Genomic DNA, 20530 nt, shown 5'->3' on the forward strand with positions numbered 1-20530 from the left:
GTTCCCAAAAGAGAATTCAGTAGGGCAAATCTGGTTTGATACCTTCTACAACAGAGATACTCCGTTGGGAGGTGAGTCTGTATGGCCTTCAAAACCAAACAGACGGTTTCCCTCAAAACTAAACAAAATTTGGGGTGTCTAAAACTTAAAAGTCCTTTTTTTGATACTTCAGTTCTCCTTGAGTGCATGAAAGCCATATGAAACCTGCCAGGCTGACGGCTTCAAATAGCTCTATCACATTAGATTTCAAATCTCATATCTCAGCTGTTCTGAGGCTCACCCATGTCGCTCAGCCTCAAAAAGCCTTATTATAGGGCCTGATAGTTTGAGGTTGTGCTGCTTATACTTTTTGATGTGTGGAATGGAAGTTCTTACCTTCTAGACTGGACTTACCATACAAGCCTATTAGTTTTAAAATTCAAGTAGTTTAAGTTGCTTTTGTACATCTATACAGGCCCTAGGGGTGGGCAGTACGTCAAAAATTTTACATCACGGCATGAGCGATTTTATAAAACGCTATCAAAACAACATATATTTTCATTACCTTATCTGGATATTCAAAAAAATGGGTAATGCATTAAATGGCTGTTCTAATGACTTGATAAAAAATAGAGTAAAATAATGCTACAATTTAAAATAAAATTTTTGATATTTTAAAATGTAATTTATTCCTGTGATTCCTGTAAAAGTTAAACCATTATCAATCTTAAAAACTGTGATAATATTGCTAAAAAGCTATTTATAATAATTTTAAATGGAGTACAGCATTTCACATGGAAGGATATGCCAACTTCTCCAAAAGTATTTGACATGTCAGCTAGCAATAATACTGTAAAGCCCTATATACCCTTATCTTCTCGAAAGAACCATTAGTTTGAGCCAGGACAGCTTAAGAGGTAAGGTGTCCTTAAGAACAGCCAAAAGAGTCATTTCCAACTGGCTTCTCAATTATTCAGATGGCTTAAAGAAGGCTCAATAATCAGTGCACGTCTGAGGCCGAGAAAACAGGGAGCACTGAGACAAAGAAGCATAAAGATAGGGAAAGAGAGGGAGACAACATCTTTTAGAGGGCTAAAGAGTGTGAAAGACTGAGCTGAAATCAATGGCTGCTGCTGGAGGAAATTTGGAGTGAATTTCCCTAATGGCAGTCCTATTAAAAGAGCTCTTTAGCTTGACCCCTATCCCTTGGCTTGAGGAGCCAGAGCAGAGGCCACACTTATTTGCACAAGCATCTGGGTTGATTGCTGTGAACACCTTTGGGGGGCGGCAAATAAAAAGGTCAAGGTACTGCAAATAACAGCTGAAGTTGGAGTCAAAAGCCAGGTGTGTTTTTAAAGAGGTGGACAAACAAAAAGACAAATTTGTTGGATAGATTACCTTGGTGCTATCCCACTCCTGAGTCTTCATCTGAGTGTGAATGAGCTCATAAGAAGGCTCCATGGTGTCCATGGCAGGTTTGTGGTAGCCAGGGATGACGTTGTATAGCTGGAAACCAAATGTCACTAGCCAGCTGTTAACATCTGTTGAAAGAGAAATGCTGCAATGAAATACACTTACAGCAGAGAAAAAGGTAACTGCAGTGCTCAGTGATAATGCCTGTATAATAATTTACTCTATTTGGGGTGAACTACACCACAAAAGCATGATTCATTGCAAATCAGGACACATGCCAAGTGAGCTCCTTCTTGAAATAAGCTCCTGCAGTCATTACAGGCAACACTAGTTTCAGAGACTGGACTAAATATGATTAATCCTATACAGGAAGTGGCACATCTCCAAAAAAAGATGATAGCATTTTGTCCACAAACAAAAATCACTAAAATTATATCCGGCATGTGAGAAAATTGATGTTTGAGATCTGCTGGTGTGCTTGATAATCATACATATTTAACGCCGTGACCATATGTGTCACCCTTTCTTTAATCAGAATATCTATTTTTATTTTTGTGCATATTCATAGGCATTAGCATGAATAGCGAATCATATTATAATATACAGAGGGTCTGAACCTTACCAGAATCGAATGGCCTTTTGATTTTTCCCTGCTGCATCAAATACATTAATCATGGATAGAAGAGACATTGCTATAACAATGAAGTGCACACTGACGACTGCTCCTTTATTTAAGGCTGTGTCACTTGATAGAGTTGTTTTAAATATGAATTTGATTAAGGACAATGAAAGGATTTCAGAGGAATGAAAATGTCAAGGCCATCGTTCATAAAAGGCTGACAGCCCACTCAAGTACATCTAATATCCAGCAGAATCTCTAGATTTCCTTATTCAAAGCTAACTTTAATGATGTAGGCTACAGCCTAGCGGTTAGGTGTTTAGCTGAGCTTGAAATATGGCTAGTCCACAGTAATATTAGCATACATATTCTATATCCTTCTGAAAAAAAGCCATAAATGACTACAGTAGCACATGCTAGTTTAGAAAATGCTGGTTAGTTCTGGTCTAGTTTGTGCACCAGTATGTGCTTATTTGCTTGGGAGCATAAAAACCAGATTTTCAAAAGAAAAATCATAAACACAACAACGTTGCATTTTGGAGAATGGTATACAAAGCACAACATGAGCAAGTAACCAGGTATAGTATTTTGTAGTGGTGCTACATGAATGTTAAAAAATAATTCTGAAAAACTATCACAAGGTTCACTTTTGCTGCATCCAAGGTAAGGGTTAGGGGTTGCTGCAGCACTCCAAATCAGCTCAGTGTATGAATATTGCATATGAATATTCAGAGAACAAGGGCTCATCTCACCACAAATCTTTTCGACAGGATACTCAAAAGAAAAACACAAAGGAACACACTAGAACAAGGCTGCTCTAACAAACAACCGATATTGTGATTTTATAGAGTTCATTTCCTTTGATAGCAAGGTCACAAACCAGGGCTTTGATTTCAGACAAAAACAAGCACGCATTCACTGTTATAGACAACAAATGTGACTATAATATTTTATTTTCTGCGATTTCACTTTCAAGTGGAACGAAAGGGTGAATCAGCCCCTAGCTACTAGTTCCATGGACTTCTTTGTGTTATTTGTCTAACACTGGGGAGTATTCACTACTATTTACATCCTGCACAAGCTGGGGAAGCAAAGACTGATGGGATATTTCAGAGGAACAACCTGAATGAAGAACAAAGGGGACTTTGTTGTGCTGTCATTGCTCACAAGCAGTGTATGTGGAGGCAAGATCACCCCAAGCTGGGGCTGGGACGAGAGCCTGAAAAATAATCACTCTAGTGCAAAGATTCTTGGCACCAGGTGCTCATGGTGTTTTAGATTGCTGAAGGTAAAATGTAACATTTAAGTTATTTACAGGCTATTTAATTGCCCTCCCAGCCTTTTGCCTGAGGCACTTGGGATAGGCTTCCTCAGCCCTATGACCTTACACAGGACAAGCAATTTGGATAATAAATGGATGGACTGATGTATTAAATAATGTTCACCTCAGTCTGTTCCAACACAATATTTATTATAAATTATTTGTTTACCTGTCATGTAGCACTTGGTTTCTTGGTTGTTGCTCAGTGGGTTGTTGTTCTTAAACATGTAGAGGTTGAAGGGCACAATGTTGTTGCTGTTGAGTCGCTTCCAAACATTATGGTCAGGAGTGGTCCATCGGCCTGCAAGAACATCGTAATCTCTGCGTCCCATGTGGACAAGCTTTGTAAGGGGCTCATAAAGGCCACCCTGATAGCCTATAACTAGCTGGAAACTTGGGTTGGAGTCCAAATACACTTCCCCAAAAGCTGTGTGCAGGATCTGTTTGATCATGAGACCTGCACCACTAAATACAGCCAACGGTGTACCAATGTTGTCACAGGCCACGTAGAACTCATCTCCACTGCTCAATTCCATAGCAAAGAGGTGGCCCTGAAGGTCGTAGTAGAGCGAGGTGATCTCTGAGCTTGAGTGATTGTACATGTGCGTGACTCTGGTTGGACTGGACAAGTCTGCGTAGAAGAATTGGAGATGGTGGCCTTGGCTGCTTCGACTTGACACTCTCCTGCCCAAGCCATCATACCGGTACTTGATGGTCCATCCGTTAACTTTGTTGTAGGCTTTAACAAGCAACCCAGCAGAGTTATACTCAAAGAAGTCATTGCCTCTCTGCCTGAGGAATCCATCCTCGTCCAAACGGTACTGCACGTCACCTAATCGAGTAATGCGGTCCCGAATGTCATAGCGTAGCGGTGTAAGTCTGGCACTATTACCAGGACTAAGGAGGTGCAAATTTCCATTCAGATCATAGCTGTAGCGCCAAAGAGGCTTGTCGTTGATGGACACCACCTGGAGTTGGCCATCAGCATCATACTCGTAGGCATAACGGGTGGTATTTGCATAGGGTCCCACTTTAAGCTCCTTGGCCAGCACTCGCCCCATGTTGTCATATTGTACCATCATCCAGAACATAAGCGACCGGAAAATCTCATACTGCACCTCTTTAACTCGTCCATAGGCATCAAAGTGTTTGGTGTGAGTCATGACAGCTGTGGTAATGATCTGGTTAATGTCATAGTAGATGACTCCAAACTTGCCAAACTGCTCAGTTTTACCTGACACGTCATCGTAGCGATATAGGTCAATAGGCAAGGGGGTTTCATTGATGACGGCTTGCATGCTGGTGACTCGGAAGCTGTTGTCATAGTTGTAGTCAAACCGAGCGTTCACCATGCCCTCCTCACTGAAACGAAAGATTTGTCTGTCGATGAGTGGTCCGATCTGCCGGTAGCGTATGGTACATGCAAAGCCTTCACTTTGAAGCCCCACCGTTTTCAGCATGCCTGCAGATTCATCGTAAGAAAAGGCAATCCGTGTTGTATCATAAAGGATTTCCAGCAGACGGGAGAGTTTCCCATACTTGTAAATGACTCTACGCCCCGTTCCTTGGTGGATGGTTTGCAGGAGCAGTCCATCTTCGCTGTAATCTTGCAAAACTGTGGCGTTGCCCTCAGGTGGCTTATATGTGTTTCTGTAATAGCCGATGGAACGGGTGGTCTCCAAGGTCTGTCTGGCTACATTGGGCATTGTTACTGAAGAGAGGCGATCGTTCTTGTCAAACTCGAAGATGTATTGTCGCTGACTGTATAGCAGAAGCACCATGGACTGCCAAAGAAAAATGACAAAATTATGCTCAGTAAGCAGATTTAATGAAGCATAGTAATTCCCAGCACATTCTGAGAGCACTTCAAACAGTTAAATGTGTAATTCTCCACCCAGTGAAATTGAAGGTCACTAAGTACCCAGGAGTCACATTGCATGACATGACTAGCTGCACAACAAACCATAGGGTGTCACAGAATCGCTTCAGGGTGCATAAAAATTACAAATATGCTGCTCTACAACACCGACTGAAAAATGAAGAAGGGCAAAATCTCATTTAATGAGGATTAAGTCATCATACCCCCCCTCCCCTGATACCATTTTTAATAATGTCACCTTATATGGAGGTCAGTGGGAGGATATTCTGGAGTTTATATTTTAACAGGAAACAGCTCTTCTTCATCTTCTTTTTTTTTTTTTTTTACTTTAAAGTTATTGATCTTACCAGCACATGGCCATTTTAGAATGGCAAGAAACATTAAATAGAGCTTACAATCAATACTTTTAAACCCATGTATTGGGATGTCAGCTTTTCAATGTACTAAACAGCTGCCATTTTTGAATTACACGGTAAGGTCTTGCATTTCTCAGATATTGGTTCTATTTAACAAGACAGTGACATTTTACTTTTTTTTTCAGTGATATTTTAGGAACAAGTTCGTTGTCAGGCTGCATGCTATAACGCATAACATTAGAAAGGGATCATTGCTAAAGCACATAATGTTAAAGCGTATTAATGTAAAAAATTAACAGGGTTCAACAGAGATCTCTGCAGAAAAAAAGAGAACTAGCAATTATTTTTAAACCTGATAATTTTCCAGATAAAGATACTTACTTTTTCAAGGTAGGTGTAGCTCCATGACTTTCCATCTGCAAATATCTTTGAGATGATTCTCCCATTTTGGTCATATTCCATTCGGACTGACATAGTGCCCCTTTGGATGCCTGCGATGTGGCCACCTGGTGAGTAGGTGACATTGACACCATTTAGCCGACTACTTGGAGCCCACAGAGTAGGTCTTCCTGCTTGGTCATAGTGAATCCTCAAGGTGAACTTCCTGTGGTCATCATAGACTTTCTCAGTCCTGGTTACTCGGTCAAAATCCATGGATAACAAGTTCCTGTTATGAACCTATACCATAAAGAGGAAGATAGGAAGATTAGGCCTCTAAATTCAACACATGGACTTTAACAACAGTCTTCTCTGAAACTCAAGTTCTGTTTTACTCTAATTATTTGTTTACTTTCAACTGCATACCTCCAGAGGCCACAAGCTTTTTAACTGACTGATTTCATTGTTTGCCACATGTTAAAATGAAAAGATTGAGAGAAGCTCTCAGTATAATCATCTGTCATGCCTTTTGAGGAAGGAATTATTGAGGGGTATATAACTTCCATTGTATTTGAAGCAGGAGGAAAACAATAGCACTTGAGGTGTATATGAAGTTCAAAGCCCACTACATTGTTTGAATGACATCATACTGAGTTTTGGGCTCAGTCCGAATGTGTAGAGCCCTCTGACCCCAGAACATGCTGAGATCAGAGCTGAGAACTATTACTACATGGCTATGATATCACACACAGGTCAAAGCGGGAGGGGTGGGGTTTAAGGATTTAGAGGCCTTAATACCTTCAACCCTTTGCACAATGCACTAGCATCTTTATTGCTGTGATATGAATTTAGGTATTGGTGGATAATAAATGGGGCAACCAGCTAGACCTAACTCAATATCAACATTGTATTAGCAGGTCCACAAAGAACCTACACTTGCTGTTGAGAATTACAATGCAAAAATAAATAGCACTCTACATGGTAACCTGAAAGTACTATGAAATTGGCTAAGATATTTACGAAAAATGCTTATTATCTGGCATGAATGCAAACTCAAAATTTGCTGTGAAACTTTTATTTTTTCCAAGCAAACCACTTTGTTGTATTATGTCTACAGGGTTGAATGAGTACTGACTAAACAACCATCTGGAAGTTTGGGCCAAACAGTCTTTGAAATGCATTATAATTAAACACTAATTCCCCCATATCTCTTATCAGTGTAATGTGTCCTTAATTGATCTTGGTTTTTATCATCAGGTACTCAGGAACCCAGCTTGGCTCACTGCTGGCAAGGCTTAACAGAGTCTTAAAGTGATTTTGCGAGTTGTTGTTGGCTTTGGTCCAGTGGTATGGCGGACGGGGGGGAAGAACAGCAAGCAAGCTTTCGCTCTCTCTCTCCTCCTCGTGGGCATGCTGGGAGCTCTCATCTGTGAAGGGACAATTACACTGGGGCCAATTAATGTCACTAATACCTAATTGAGAGGATTATTTTACATTAAAAGCAAGCAGCTCATGAATAGGAGAATTCCCGGTGGGGGTGACAGAACAAAGAGGTTGACAGAATAAAGGGCAGATATTTTTCCCTCCTCACTTCTTTAAGCCTCACCCACCAACTGATGAACATGGCCCCTATTTATCTTACTCTCACTTTTTCAAATACAGCCTGACTCTTTGATCTGAAGATAAAAAGATTGAAAACTTACTCAAACCATTAATCCTCCATCCATCCATCCATCCATCCATCCATCCATCCATCCACCCATAAACAGTTATTATTTCTGCTATTCTTTTTGGTTACATAATTCACTTAAGTGTTATTTACTAGACATTCCAGGGCATCAAAAAGCCAAGCTTTTCTGGCTCTGAGGATGAGAGAACTTTTGTCAAGGGACAATTTGCCCAGAGTAGGATGACAGGGGACTGAAGCGATAGGTTTAAAGAAAAAATTAAAGAGAGAATGAAAGTGAAGGCTGGATGCTCATGCCAGGCTCTGGTTGAGCAGAGGCCCAATGGGCTGGAAAAAAAAGCTCTTTTGGCAGTGAGATCCTGGGTCTCTGGAGAATGAAAACCCACTCAAGGGGAATGTCTTAAATTGGACATTCCTTTAAATGGACTAAGCTTTAGGAAAGTAGATATATGGTGGGAGGAAGGAGATTGGACTGGGGTAGAGTGGGAAAACAGGTGGTTTGAGAGAGTGTCTAAAACTCCCCAAAAAGGACATCAAGACTAAAAGTAGTGTGTACTACTTCTTACACTAAACCATTTTATTCCACATGTTACCTAAGGCACATTTCAACAGTATCTACAAATATTTTTGTATGGGACTCATTTTGACACTCAAACGAAAATCACAAACAGCAAGTTGCTCAAAAGTTATTATTCAAAAGATAAATAAAATATTAGCACTAATTCAGGTAGAACGCATTGAATTGATCAAAAGAGACAGATAAAAGTAATCTACAACGTTTAAAAGATTTCCGTTTCAAATATTTGCTGCTATTTTGAACTTTCCATTCATCAATTCCTGAAAAAAGTATTGTTGTTTCCATAAAAATATTAAGCATTAATAATATTCAACATTAATAATAATAAGAAACAGGTTACAGGTGCTATTTCCTTTCATTGTACAGAAAAAAGCAGCATGGACATTCTGTAAAACATCTCCTTTAGTTGTTCACTGAAGAAATTACTCATTTTTGGGTGAACTAACCTTTATAGTTGATGTTTTGCTGACTGAAATTCCAGAAAGGTTATCGTATAATTCACAGACTGTATTGGGGAATGTTAGACAGACACCTGCCATGTTTCTCCCTCCCTTCTTTGACAGCCGGATGAAGTTTGCATGCTTTGCTGATAAAAATACAACTACTTTGAGATTACCCGACTCCTGTTTGTCAAACAAACAATGATTAAAACTGGGAACAAAAGATAACACTTTTTTTCATAACTCGGCTAATTATGAGAATATCTTAGGACTGTCACTAATGCACTTTTGGTAATGAATATACAACTTGTAAGTATCGTTTGTTTTGATAAATCACCATCAATAATTGAAATTTCCCATTCCATATTCGAAAAGTCAACAAATCTGTCAAACAGCATTTGATATTCTTCTCCACTGTCATAAAAAATTTATTCAAGTTTTTGTTCTTCAAATCCAATATTTGTTAGTCGCTTTGCCAATCATTTATAATTTTCCCCATCCGCTGCTGTGGTAAGAACTGTAATCTTGTTTGCTCAGTGCGATTTGTCTCTTCCTTCAGTAAACACACTTGCCCACGTGTTGGTTTTGTTTGTTTGGAGGCAGTATAGGACACCGTTCTAATAATGTAAAGCAAACATTTAGAGAACTGTCAGTCGAGGCCTTGCGTTTAAGCCTTCAGTGGTTTTTGAGATTTGAGCTCGCTCTGAGGGGACAATTTACACTACTATTTTTCCAGAGCCCTGTTGTTGTCAGGAGATGTGGTTGCTATGGAGACAAGAATAATTTTGGCGGCCTGGCAGCTGTTCTTGATGGTGTGTAGTAGCCAATGTGATGGACATGTGACCACAGTAATGCTTCAGGCTGCTAGTGACCCACATTTCTACTAGGGCTGGGTATAACCAACTACATCTTCATTCAAAACACACTGCAATATAAATCAAACGATTCACTGGATCACTATGCATCACACTATTTTAATTGGAAGTCGTTTAGCTTCTGGTTTGTAAGAGGCCTCATAGAAGCTTTGTTAACTGAACTGTGGGAAAGCTTATGAATGCACACATTAAAAGTCATTTATATACTGTATGGTTAAAATCACTGTAATATAATTTTCCTAAAGAGTCATCGTAATACGCTATATGCCTTTGTAAATGTGTCCATTCAAATCTCTTTCTGATCTGCCCTTAATTCTTCATGTCAACTTGACAAACATCCTCAAAGCAAGCAGCTTCACCTCTCAAACACCACACACACACACACACACACACACACACACACACACACACACACACACACACACACAGGTAATATAACTTGACATGTCACTCAAAGTTGCTCAATGACCTCAGAACGGATTGTACAGTATATATATATATATATATATATATATATATATATATATATATAGGTATATATATATATATATATATATATATATATATATATATATATAGGTATATATATATATATATATATATATAGGTATATATATATATATATATATATATATATACCTATATATATATATATATATATATATATAGGTATATATATAGGTATATATATATATATATATATATATATATATATATATATATATATATATATATATATATATATATATATATATAAGTGCTGTTAATCGATAAAAAAAAAAAATAATTTAATTGGCAAATTCTTTTATGAAATCCCACCTAACATTAAAGTTTTTAAATATACTTTTATATTGCAATAATTCCAAATTAAAGCTTCAAATTAATGTAAAAACTGATACCAGTGCTACTGATTTCTCTATAAAAATGTTTTCCCCCTAATATTTAACCATTGACTAAAGCTATCCAACATTAATGTAAAATTGAGAGCTATCAATTTGAACATTTATTAGACAAAAAAAAGTGAACTTAAAACAATCTTCACATAAAGCAAGTAATAAATGTCATATGTACCTGTGCCCTTCAGCAGAAATATACAGACATTGAAATTTAAGTTATCAAACACTTAATTCTAAATTAAATATAGATGAATCCTTAAAGCTATAAAAGTTATTGATTTCCTCTTTTTCTTTTGTTCTTTGTTTGAAAGACATCACAGCAGCTGGATATTAGGTTGTTTTGGCTGCTATTTCTTTAAGAGCTGCCACTGCTGACAGTGACGCAGATCTGACATTCATTACATTTTCTCTCAACTCTTTTGACCTTTTCTGACCCACTTCAGGTCTTACAGTCATTACTAATTAACTGACTAGTTCAATCGAGGATATTAGATGAGGTAGACAGTGCTGGGCTGCTCCAGGACAGTTTTGAAAACATTTCAGAGATATGTTCTTAAACGTGACTCATATAAAATATATTACATGCATGCAGAGTTTTAAGGTAGCTTTAATCGCCTTTTTGGTAACTTCATGACTTAACTGACCACAACATTACATGCACATAGTTTATTTCGCACTTTGATATTAAATGATTTAGGCTACAGTGTGTGGCGGCATGCTCTATAAGCACAGTACCGTTTCTGAGCTCATTTCCAGTTTGATGTGGTTAAAAAAAATCCTTCTGTGACTGAGTAAATGCACTTCTTGTCACAGAAACTGCAGTTTTGAGTGGGGTGGCCAACCCTAGCTCCACCCCTGCGTGAATTGTGTTAAATATTTTAATGTTTTCAACTGAAAAAAACATTATTGCCTGCTTTAAATGCAGTTATTTTGAGTGCTGTCAAACGATTAATCGTGATTAATCACATCTAAAATAAAAGTTTTAAAAAACTAATATTCATTTCCACTGAATTTTCAGTGTCACAAATTCATTCAAAACACTTTATCTTCTCATTTGATGCTCAAGAAATATTTATTATTATTATTACTGATAAAAACAGTTGTATTTGAACATAAATTCTGGATTTTTTCAGGACTCTTTCATGAACAAAGTTCAAAGAACAACATTTATTTGAAATAGAAATCATTTGTGGCATCATAAATGTCTTTACTATACATTTTGATAAATTTAATGCATTCTTGCTGAATGAAAATATTAATCTGTAAAATCTTACTGAGCTCAAACTTCTAAATGGTAGTCTGTATATGCACATATATCATCTTGCAAAAGCTGTGAGGTGGTCCCATTACTGGCAGCAAAAGAAATATGAAGACATCAGATGCTGTCTGAGGAAACCCTCAGGGTTTTGATCACGAGAGAGTCAACTCTGCCCTAGGCACTGACCTCAGCCCTCAGGGTCGTAGAGACACGGCTGGTGAATGATGGATCGACCGCTGAGACACATACAAGCGCTCACATGTGCAAACTGACCTTGGAAGACAGCTACTTGACCAGTAAGGCCTGGCTAGACTCTACGGGGCAGCCATAATAAGAGTGATCAGTCTAAAGGACAGGCGCAGCGTGTGTGACTCTGAGACTGATGAGAAGAAGCAGTAGAGATTATAATCGAGAAGCAATTACTGCAAGTACAGGGGCCTTGATGCTCAGATGAGCTGCTATGTGGAGGTGTGAATGCGAGGTATGGAACTGTGCCTGCGTAAAATTAACTCAGGATGAACAGATGACAACGTTGAGGTAACACTGGGGTCTGTTCACAATTACATGACTATGTGAGGCTCTGATGACAGGTAGGTTGTGGAGTTAGACTCTCGAAAAACAATGATAATTTTTATATAATGAATAGAGATAAAATACAAATGCAAAATGTAAAATGTAAAAGATTAGGCAACAGCAAGAATAAACAATTTATCTTAGTTTTAAAATATCAGGTATTTGAGCAAAAGTAATGATATGCATGTTTACTGATATTTCTTATTTTATCCAAAAAGCTTTTAAAGGCAATCAATCATGAACAGTCTGTCACCGTTCTATTGGGGAAGTCGTGGCGAAAGAGCGTTTGACTCCTAACCCTAAGGTTGTTGGTTCGAGTCTCGGGCTCGCAATACCATGACTTAGGTGCCCTTGAACAAGCCACTGAACCCCCAACTGTTTCCAGGGCGCTGCAGCATAAAAAATGGCTGCCCACTGCTCTGGGTGTGTGTTCACAGTGTGTGTGTTCACTACTGTGTGTGTTTGGACTTTGGATGGGTTAAATACAGAGCACAAATTTTGAGTATGGGTCACCATACTTGGCTGTATGTCACTTCACTTCACCATACTTTCAGAGTACATTGAAAATGTAAGTTCTTGCATTAAAATGTAAAACAAATTCAAGGTGTTGTTTTTCTAGGAATTCTTTCTAAATTTGATCACATTAGACCATAATTAGATAATCTATTTACAAAATTAGGTGTTTAAGGGTATAAAAGCATCTTCTAAATGAATAAATAGCTTGTCACCAGTATAAAGAGTAGCTTATGAATTAATCTCTAACAATTTGGCCTTGGATGTGTTGCCAGTGGGCTTCATAGCTCTCATAATTCCTTCTTAAATTTGTCTAAAACACTTCCACATGCTGTCTAATAACATTTTCCAGTAACAGGACAGAACTGCCAGCTTTTAGAAATAATTTGACTCTGGAATTCATGTATAAATAAGAGAAAAAAACTCAGATGCAGCAGCATTAGATGTGGAAAGAAAAGTCTGTGACGTTCTTACCCTGAGTCTGCGTCCATACACTGTGACCTGTCCTCGTGCCTGTTCTTTCCGTTGTCTCCATTCGACCAGGTTGAGTCCGTTGTCGATTGGCAGAGTGACATTTCTCTTGCTTATGGTCGGGTTGACTGTTCCTGACAGCAGGTGAGGCTCCGTGTGAAGAGACACTTCCATACCATTGGCCAATACCAGACGCAAGGAGCCATCCAGACCAATGTAGTAACTGTTTTTGACTTGATCTACAATGTAAAGACAAACAAGCTAGTCTCACAAACTAATTGTGGAATTAATACCCAACACTGAATCATAAATGAAAAAATTTTTTCATCTACTTACTCACTCAATGCAAGTATCAGTAAAAGCTGACAGAATTTTACAGACTATGACTAATCTCCACCCTTCATTGGTTACATGCTGTATTTCGCTCAAAAAATGAGCAGCCGAATTTATGACACCACTGTTTGTTGAACACGACCAGACAGACAGTGAAACAAAGGGATGATTCAAAGCCTAGTTAGTCTTTGAGTTGCCCTCAGAAGACCAAAAGAGAGAGAGTGAAAGAGAGGCAGAAAACTATCATAGTTGAAGCCGTCTGCCTGTGGCAACTGAGAAGCAACTAAATCTGAAACTGTCTGTCTTCATCCCCAGGTGGTCTCACTAAGCGCTTTGGAGGGACACAGAAGATGGAAGACAGTAAAAGAGAAGAAGGGGTTGAACCTGAGAGAAATCCAGAGCGAAGACAGCAAATGGGAGAGAGACTGTTAACAAGAATGACGTACCAAATGAGAAGATGTCATTGAGTGCTTTGATGAAACTCATTACTGGTCAAAGGGAATTAATGATGCAGCAAAAGCAATGCAGACAGCAGCCATACAGACAAGCTAGCATGTGAAGCTAACACGTAGCTAGTGGCACTCACCTGTTAAAAACAAACTGAATACTATTTTAAACTGATTATATTAAAATTAAATAAAGTGAAAGTCAGCGTTTGTGACAGAAAACAGTCCTTTTACAGGTAAACAAATTATTTAACAGCCATCCTGCTAATACCCTCAGGTGGCTAATTTTTACCTGCACCTACAGTACATCCACTTTATTAGGAATAACACAGATTATTATTATTATTTTTTAAATTAATTAAAATGTTACATCTTTCAAGTATAAAAAAAAATATTCATCTAAAAGTAATTGAGACTATATCTCACAATTTTGCGACTGTATTTCTCATAAACAGCTTTCATTGTCACAATGACATTATATCTCATAATTGCAACTTTGTTTATAGCAAAAAAGTAATTATGACTATTTCTAGCAAATGCAACTTCAGCTAACTAAAACTAACACATTTATATCTAATGATATGACTGTTAATATTTTAAACTATCTCAAAATGTATTTTATTTTGTTAGAAACATTCTTCCATAAAATTCAGAATCATATCTGATAACAATGACATCTTAAATTTAGTGTCTTTATCTCAAATCATTCTAAACAAAATAATAGGCTTGCTTTTAATTGAAAGGCAGGACCTTCAACTCCCATGAGTTGTCCGTTTCTTCCTCTATACTATCTTTGAAGATGAACAAAGTTGTGCATAAATTGGGTCATAGCAATGTCAAATGTATAAGCAGCTCTTGCATATTTATCTTTTTGATGGCTTATTCAGGTAAATAATATTGGTGCCCTGAAAAAAACCTCTGACTGAATGACCTGGAAATCGAACACATGCTCATTCAACCTTGGAAAGTCAATAAACAGCACAAGGTCACAACCTCCGTGAAATGCATATCCAGACTCTGTGTTGCAGCTAAAGCCAAACTGGTTTCCGTTTACAAAGCAGACAATAGTGAATTAATTAGCAGCAAAGCGTTTGGCAGTAAGCCCTCTCTCTCTCTCTCTCTCTCCAGCAGATGTCCAGGACAAGGTCACCATGCGTAGGTGACCATTAGTTTAGTCTAGGATAAGAACATCAGCAGAACTTTACGCCCTCTACCTCTTCTCTCAGAAGCAGTCGTGGGTGAACCAATTTAAGCCCAGGGGAGGAGGACAGCCCTTCAAATCAAACGCTCACAGGAGCACAGAAAAATCTTTACAGTTTCTGAGGAAATAGAGCAGGGTACAGGGAGTTCAAAGCTATTTATTGGGAATCGATGGAGCGCTTGGTTAGGTGAAAAACAGGATATCAAAATGCCAAAGTATGCAAGGAAAATCACAAGCTAGAATGGCGTCCCTGACCCCGACCACACCCCAAAGTCTCGAGGGCCAAAGTGATTAAGATTTGGATTTCTAAGATGGACAAGAAAAGCAGGAGCTTGGTGAAAAAGGGAGACTGGAACAAACAAAAGTGGTGGACAGGAATTCAATAAGGACTTCTTTCTTCGTGAGTGGGTGGTCTTGCGATTTTAGAGAAAATACAAACACTCATGCCTCTATTGATTTCATTGCTTCCCACAAACATAACAATTCTGCCTCACAGTTATTTTACTTTATGTACAGCTATTAAGTTTCTAGTATGTAAGAAAAGGAAGGAAGTAATTACTTTTGGGGGACCTGCTCCTTTGTTTCCTTTATTTACTCAGCCTCATGTCATTTCCAAACAACGTTCTTTATGTAATCATTTGTATAATGTGATATTTGGAAGAATCCTCTTTAAAAAAAAAATCATTATTCAGTAATAATCTTCCCCTCTAATGAGCTTTTGACTCATGTACCACTATGACTGATGCTACGATTACACAACAGCGATGCAGTCAAAAATTGAAACGTTTATCCCTTGCGTTTTTAAAGTTTAACGTATACACAACAACGTTTTCAAAACAATTAGCATTTACACATATCCGTAAAAACGCTGTATTATGTATACCAGGCCAGTAGTTGGCGCTGTCACCTTGTTAATAAACAGTACCTGTAGGGAAGTGACGATTATATGTTGAATATAATGCGTCTTCGCTGTTGGTTGTAATATTCGTGAAGTAAATCCAAACTTTGCTGAAGAAGTGTTACCAAACTCTTAAGCAGCTACAAAAGTAACATGATGTTCTCCGCCATTGATGTGTATGTTAGTTCATGCTTGCCTTTAAAATTGACACGTACTGTGCATGTTTACAGTACATACCTAACACATACTACGTCACCATTTTCAAAGATTCCCATACTGGGTGTTAACATGGAAATGATAACGGTGGCTTTTCAAAAACTTGAACTTTGAAACCCGTTTTTATAAATAAGCATGTTCAGTCCCCAAAATGCTGTTTTTGTGTAAACGAACAGACAAAATGCATAACAAGTTTCCCGTTTTTGGTTGAAAATGTTGTCGTGTAAAAAGGCCCCTGAATCATTCAATTCAGAGTGAGTGAGCTTGAGAAACTGATTACTTCAGTTCACGCACAAATCATTTTATTTAATCATTAACAAATGATTAAATAAAAAGAACTTGATTTATTAAAATGATTAATTAAAAAGAACTAGTTTAAAATTAAATTTCATTATTTTATCCAGACCTTAAGTTCAGTTCAGTGACTTAATGATTCAACAGTCACTGGATGGCTTCAGAAGCCTTGACATATAAAGTACAAGTTATATTAACTACTTTCATTATGATTTTATTTATTTATATATTTTTTCCATTTTTTGAGCTGGTCACATCAAACCAACAGGTTTGGAACAACATGAAGGCGAGTAAATGGAAGAATTTCATTTTTTGAACTAACCCTTGAAATTTATTGAATTTATACTATCTAGGCTAATGCTTTACCCAGTTCCCAAGAATTGTCCCCTAGGATGTGTTAAATAAGGGCTATACAAACTAGTTTGTAAATATTCTTACCTTGCATGAGCGTGTAGAAGGTTCCTGAGGCCGAGAGGTTTGTGGTGACCGTGATGTCCTCTTTGTTGGATCCCTCGGTTTGCACTCGCACAGTACTGTCTGTATCAGTGCGGTAACTGCTCACCCTGCCCGTGGGGTAAGTCACGTTTGTCAGCCGTCCATAGTTGTCATACCTGAGGAGATGGAGAAAACAGTGTGTGAAAAAAGATGGCTCAACTTGTCTTTAATGAGACCAACTGTGGAGAAGGTATGGCTTTTTAATAAGGGACTGTCAAAGTGAGCTGTACAAGCAAGAGAATGGTCTAAGAAAAATGTAACTGTGTTGCAAAACAAAATTTTTTGGAACATAATGGAAGAGGGTTGAAGGTCCTTTCTCGATTTTTGAAACGGTTTACCACTGTGGCAGACATAGTTCGGTATGCTTTTGCAAGTAGCACAAAAATAACACTTCAACGTCAATCTCTGCAACAAAACTGACCTTAATTGTTAAGCAACGGCATGAAGAACTTCTCACACAAGCTCATTTTTCCCAACGGGCTTGCTGTATTTGAATATGGCCCTCATGGCTTGTGAAGTTCAGAGCTTAGACTTAAATGAAAATTATTATTTTCTAGCCCTTATGTCATTTCAAGCCTTCGGGATTTTCTTTTATCTTCAGTGGAAAACAAAAGATGATATTTTGAGAAATAACTGTTTGGGTCCCAATTTTGTCTTCAAGAGTCTTCTTTTGTGTTCCACAGAAGAAAGAAAGGGTTGGAAAATGACAGAAATGTCATTTTTTTCTTTCTTTCATGAACTATCCCTTAAGAACACGACTAGTTTGAGCTTCAAACCAACTATCACTGTAAAGCAGCTGTACAGAGTCAAATTTATTAGCTAATCTGAAATTGCTTGGTTCTGAAAATAAAATGCAATACGACAATTTCACTGGGAGTGTACAGCGGTACCCTTGCAGACAGATATTTCGTCCAACTAGATGTGACAGCAGCAATTGGTCTGTGAAAGAAACCAACAAACACTAAAAACTTCAAAGATAACAAATCTGATTTGGTGGAGATACTGATTTTATTTTCTATGACTTCTTTGGGATTTGAATCCAATATTTCCTTAAAACACAGGTGCTGGGACCATCTAAACTATAGTACCAATTTCACAGGCTTTACACGCTAAAGAAAAATCAGTGTAAAGAACAAAATTTGTCTCCTCCAGTTTCATTTGTAGAGGTAATAAAGAGGAAAGCTTCTGTGATATGTTTCTTATCATCCTCTTTATTCCACATCCAAAACTCTTTTCATCGCATCATTTTTGCTTGTCCATTTTTTTCAAGAGGCAGAGAAAAGAGATTAGGGGCTGGCAACTAAATAGAAGAGTGAACGACTGCAGTCGACCCACAACCGTTTTGTTCTGTTCTCTTGCAAGCAAACTAAATTATCCTGTTTTCTTCTCCTACTTTGTTCCTTTCCTCCCTATATTTTTTATTTGTCAGCCTCCACGTGAGCGCTCTCTCAGCAGGCCGAGTGTGGAGTAAGTGCCGACTGATTCATCTCGGTGACCAAACATCTCCTTTTTAGAGCAACAGTCTATTGTAGTCACAGAGAACTGACCGCCTCACAGCACCATGGGATTGAAGTATTGGTCGAGATGTACCACTGAGTCACGGACACTGTTCACATTACAGGACACAAATACAGTGGGGGGAAGAAAGCATTTGTAAACAACAGTATGAATGTCTAGATCTGTCTGAGACTCTTTGTGTCACATGACTGACATGAATACATGAGTATTTCTTTTCAAATCCTGGCATGATTTTGAAAAAGCATGGACACTGTTGGTAAGATTTTTATTTTTTGAAACAAGTCTTTTATGCTCACCAAGACTGAATGTATTTGATAAACAGCACAGTAAAAAAGTAATATTGTGATTAAAATGCATTTTCACACTTACAATGATTACAATTATTACTACTTAAAATAACAGTTTTCTATTTTCTAATACACATTTTTAAAATGTAATTTAATCCCAGGATGCAAAGCTGAATTATCAGTATCATTGCTCCAGTCTTCAATGTCACATGATATGACAGAAATTATTCTAACATGCAGATTTTCTGCTCAAGAAACTTAAATTTCTTATTATTATCAATATTGAAAACAGTTGTGTTGCTTCATATGTTTTGTGGAAACCATGTCAGAATTTGAGGATTTTTAAATTATTAAAACAAAAATTAATAATTTTCTTTTTATTAAATTAAATTTATACATTTAGCAGACGCTTTCATCCAAAGCGACTTACATTGCATTCAAGCTAACAATTTTCTTCTAACGTGTTCCCTGGGATTCAAACGCCTTGTGCTTGCTAGCGCAATGCTCTACCACTTGAGCTACAGGAACACATAAATAAAATCAATTAAGATTTAAATAAAACTTATTCCTTAAAAGGTTTTTATTCTTGCTGAAAAAATAAAATAAAATTCTAAACCCCAAATATTTAAATGGACGTATTTTTTTTAATTATATTTTTTAAACATGAGCATATTTACAGCAATATTTCATATGAATATGGAAAATTTAATAATGTTATTTTTGAATTCATGTTTAATTCACTGTTCCAAAGCTCAATGACACTTTACAATCAATAAGATTAAAATAAACAAATAAATAAACCTAATGTATTTAATTACAATTATATAGCATTTTTGTGAAAGCTCAAAAGCTATAATACAAATATTTTAAAATAATTTTTAAAAACATTTGAGTCAACTGTTTATTTATTGAAATTAATGTTCTATATAAGATTTTGAGTATAATTAAAATGTCATTCCTTTAGGGATATGGTTAACTGTAAATGTTGTTTAATTCAGTAAAAGAATGCAGATGTTCCAGAATTAAAAAAAAAATATATATACATCTTAAAGTTTGAATCTTATTATTATTATTATTTTAAAGAACTCTGTTAGTACACACAAACGCACATTTCCTCCAGAGTTGAATAGACCCACAATGTAGCAGAAGTCTTTGTTAAGCTTACGCTCCTCGCCGTACAGTTTCTGCGCGAGTCCTGGCCAATGTAACGTCCGCAGGCAAACACGCTTCACAGGGATTTAATGAATTCAGGTGGCAGGGATGATAAACCGCATCTGCCACACCTTGGAGTGTGCAGATAAATTGTTTTGGCTGCTCTCTTTTAGTGCAGGAAAACAGTGACTTTGACCCTCAGATGGCAGCTTGACCTTCAAAGTTAATTATGCAAAATAACATATCAAATTACAAATTACAAAAAAAGGGGGGCAAAAACACAACAACCAAGCTTTCTTTATCACAAAAGACGACCTCATGTTGCCAGAGGGAATGGACGGATCTAATTGCTTAGGAAGGGAAAAAAACAACAGAGCAACTATTCCTGATGTTAATTATTGTTTTTTCTCTTTCAGTAATTGCAATTATTCAGTAAATTAACTTTGCCTGCCATT

General features: G+C 37.3%; 1 protein-coding gene across 11 annotated transcripts in view; it reads right to left on the minus strand.

The window, feature by feature from the left end:
• LOC132108203 (teneurin-4) overlaps window positions 1-20530 on the minus strand; it is a 214804-nt gene that overhangs the window by 4943 nt on the left and 189331 nt on the right. For all 11 annotated transcript variants that reach the window (XM_059514830.1, XM_059514832.1, XM_059514829.1 and 8 more), the window contains 5 exons: window positions 17062-17234; window positions 13239-13474; window positions 5949-6245; window positions 3502-5116; window positions 1378-1520 (listed from right to left, as the gene is read on the minus strand). In XM_059514830.1, the coding sequence (XP_059370813.1) occupies window positions 1378-1520; window positions 3502-5116; window positions 5949-6245; window positions 13239-13474; window positions 17062-17234 (2464 nt within the window). The remainder of the gene's footprint in view (window positions 1-1377; window positions 1521-3501; window positions 5117-5948; window positions 6246-13238; window positions 13475-17061; window positions 17235-20530) is intronic.

This window comes from Carassius carassius, chromosome 28 (assembly GCF_963082965.1).
Source record: "Carassius carassius chromosome 28, fCarCar2.1, whole genome shotgun sequence".
Classification (NCBI taxonomy): domain Eukaryota; kingdom Metazoa; phylum Chordata; class Actinopteri; order Cypriniformes; family Cyprinidae; genus Carassius; species Carassius carassius.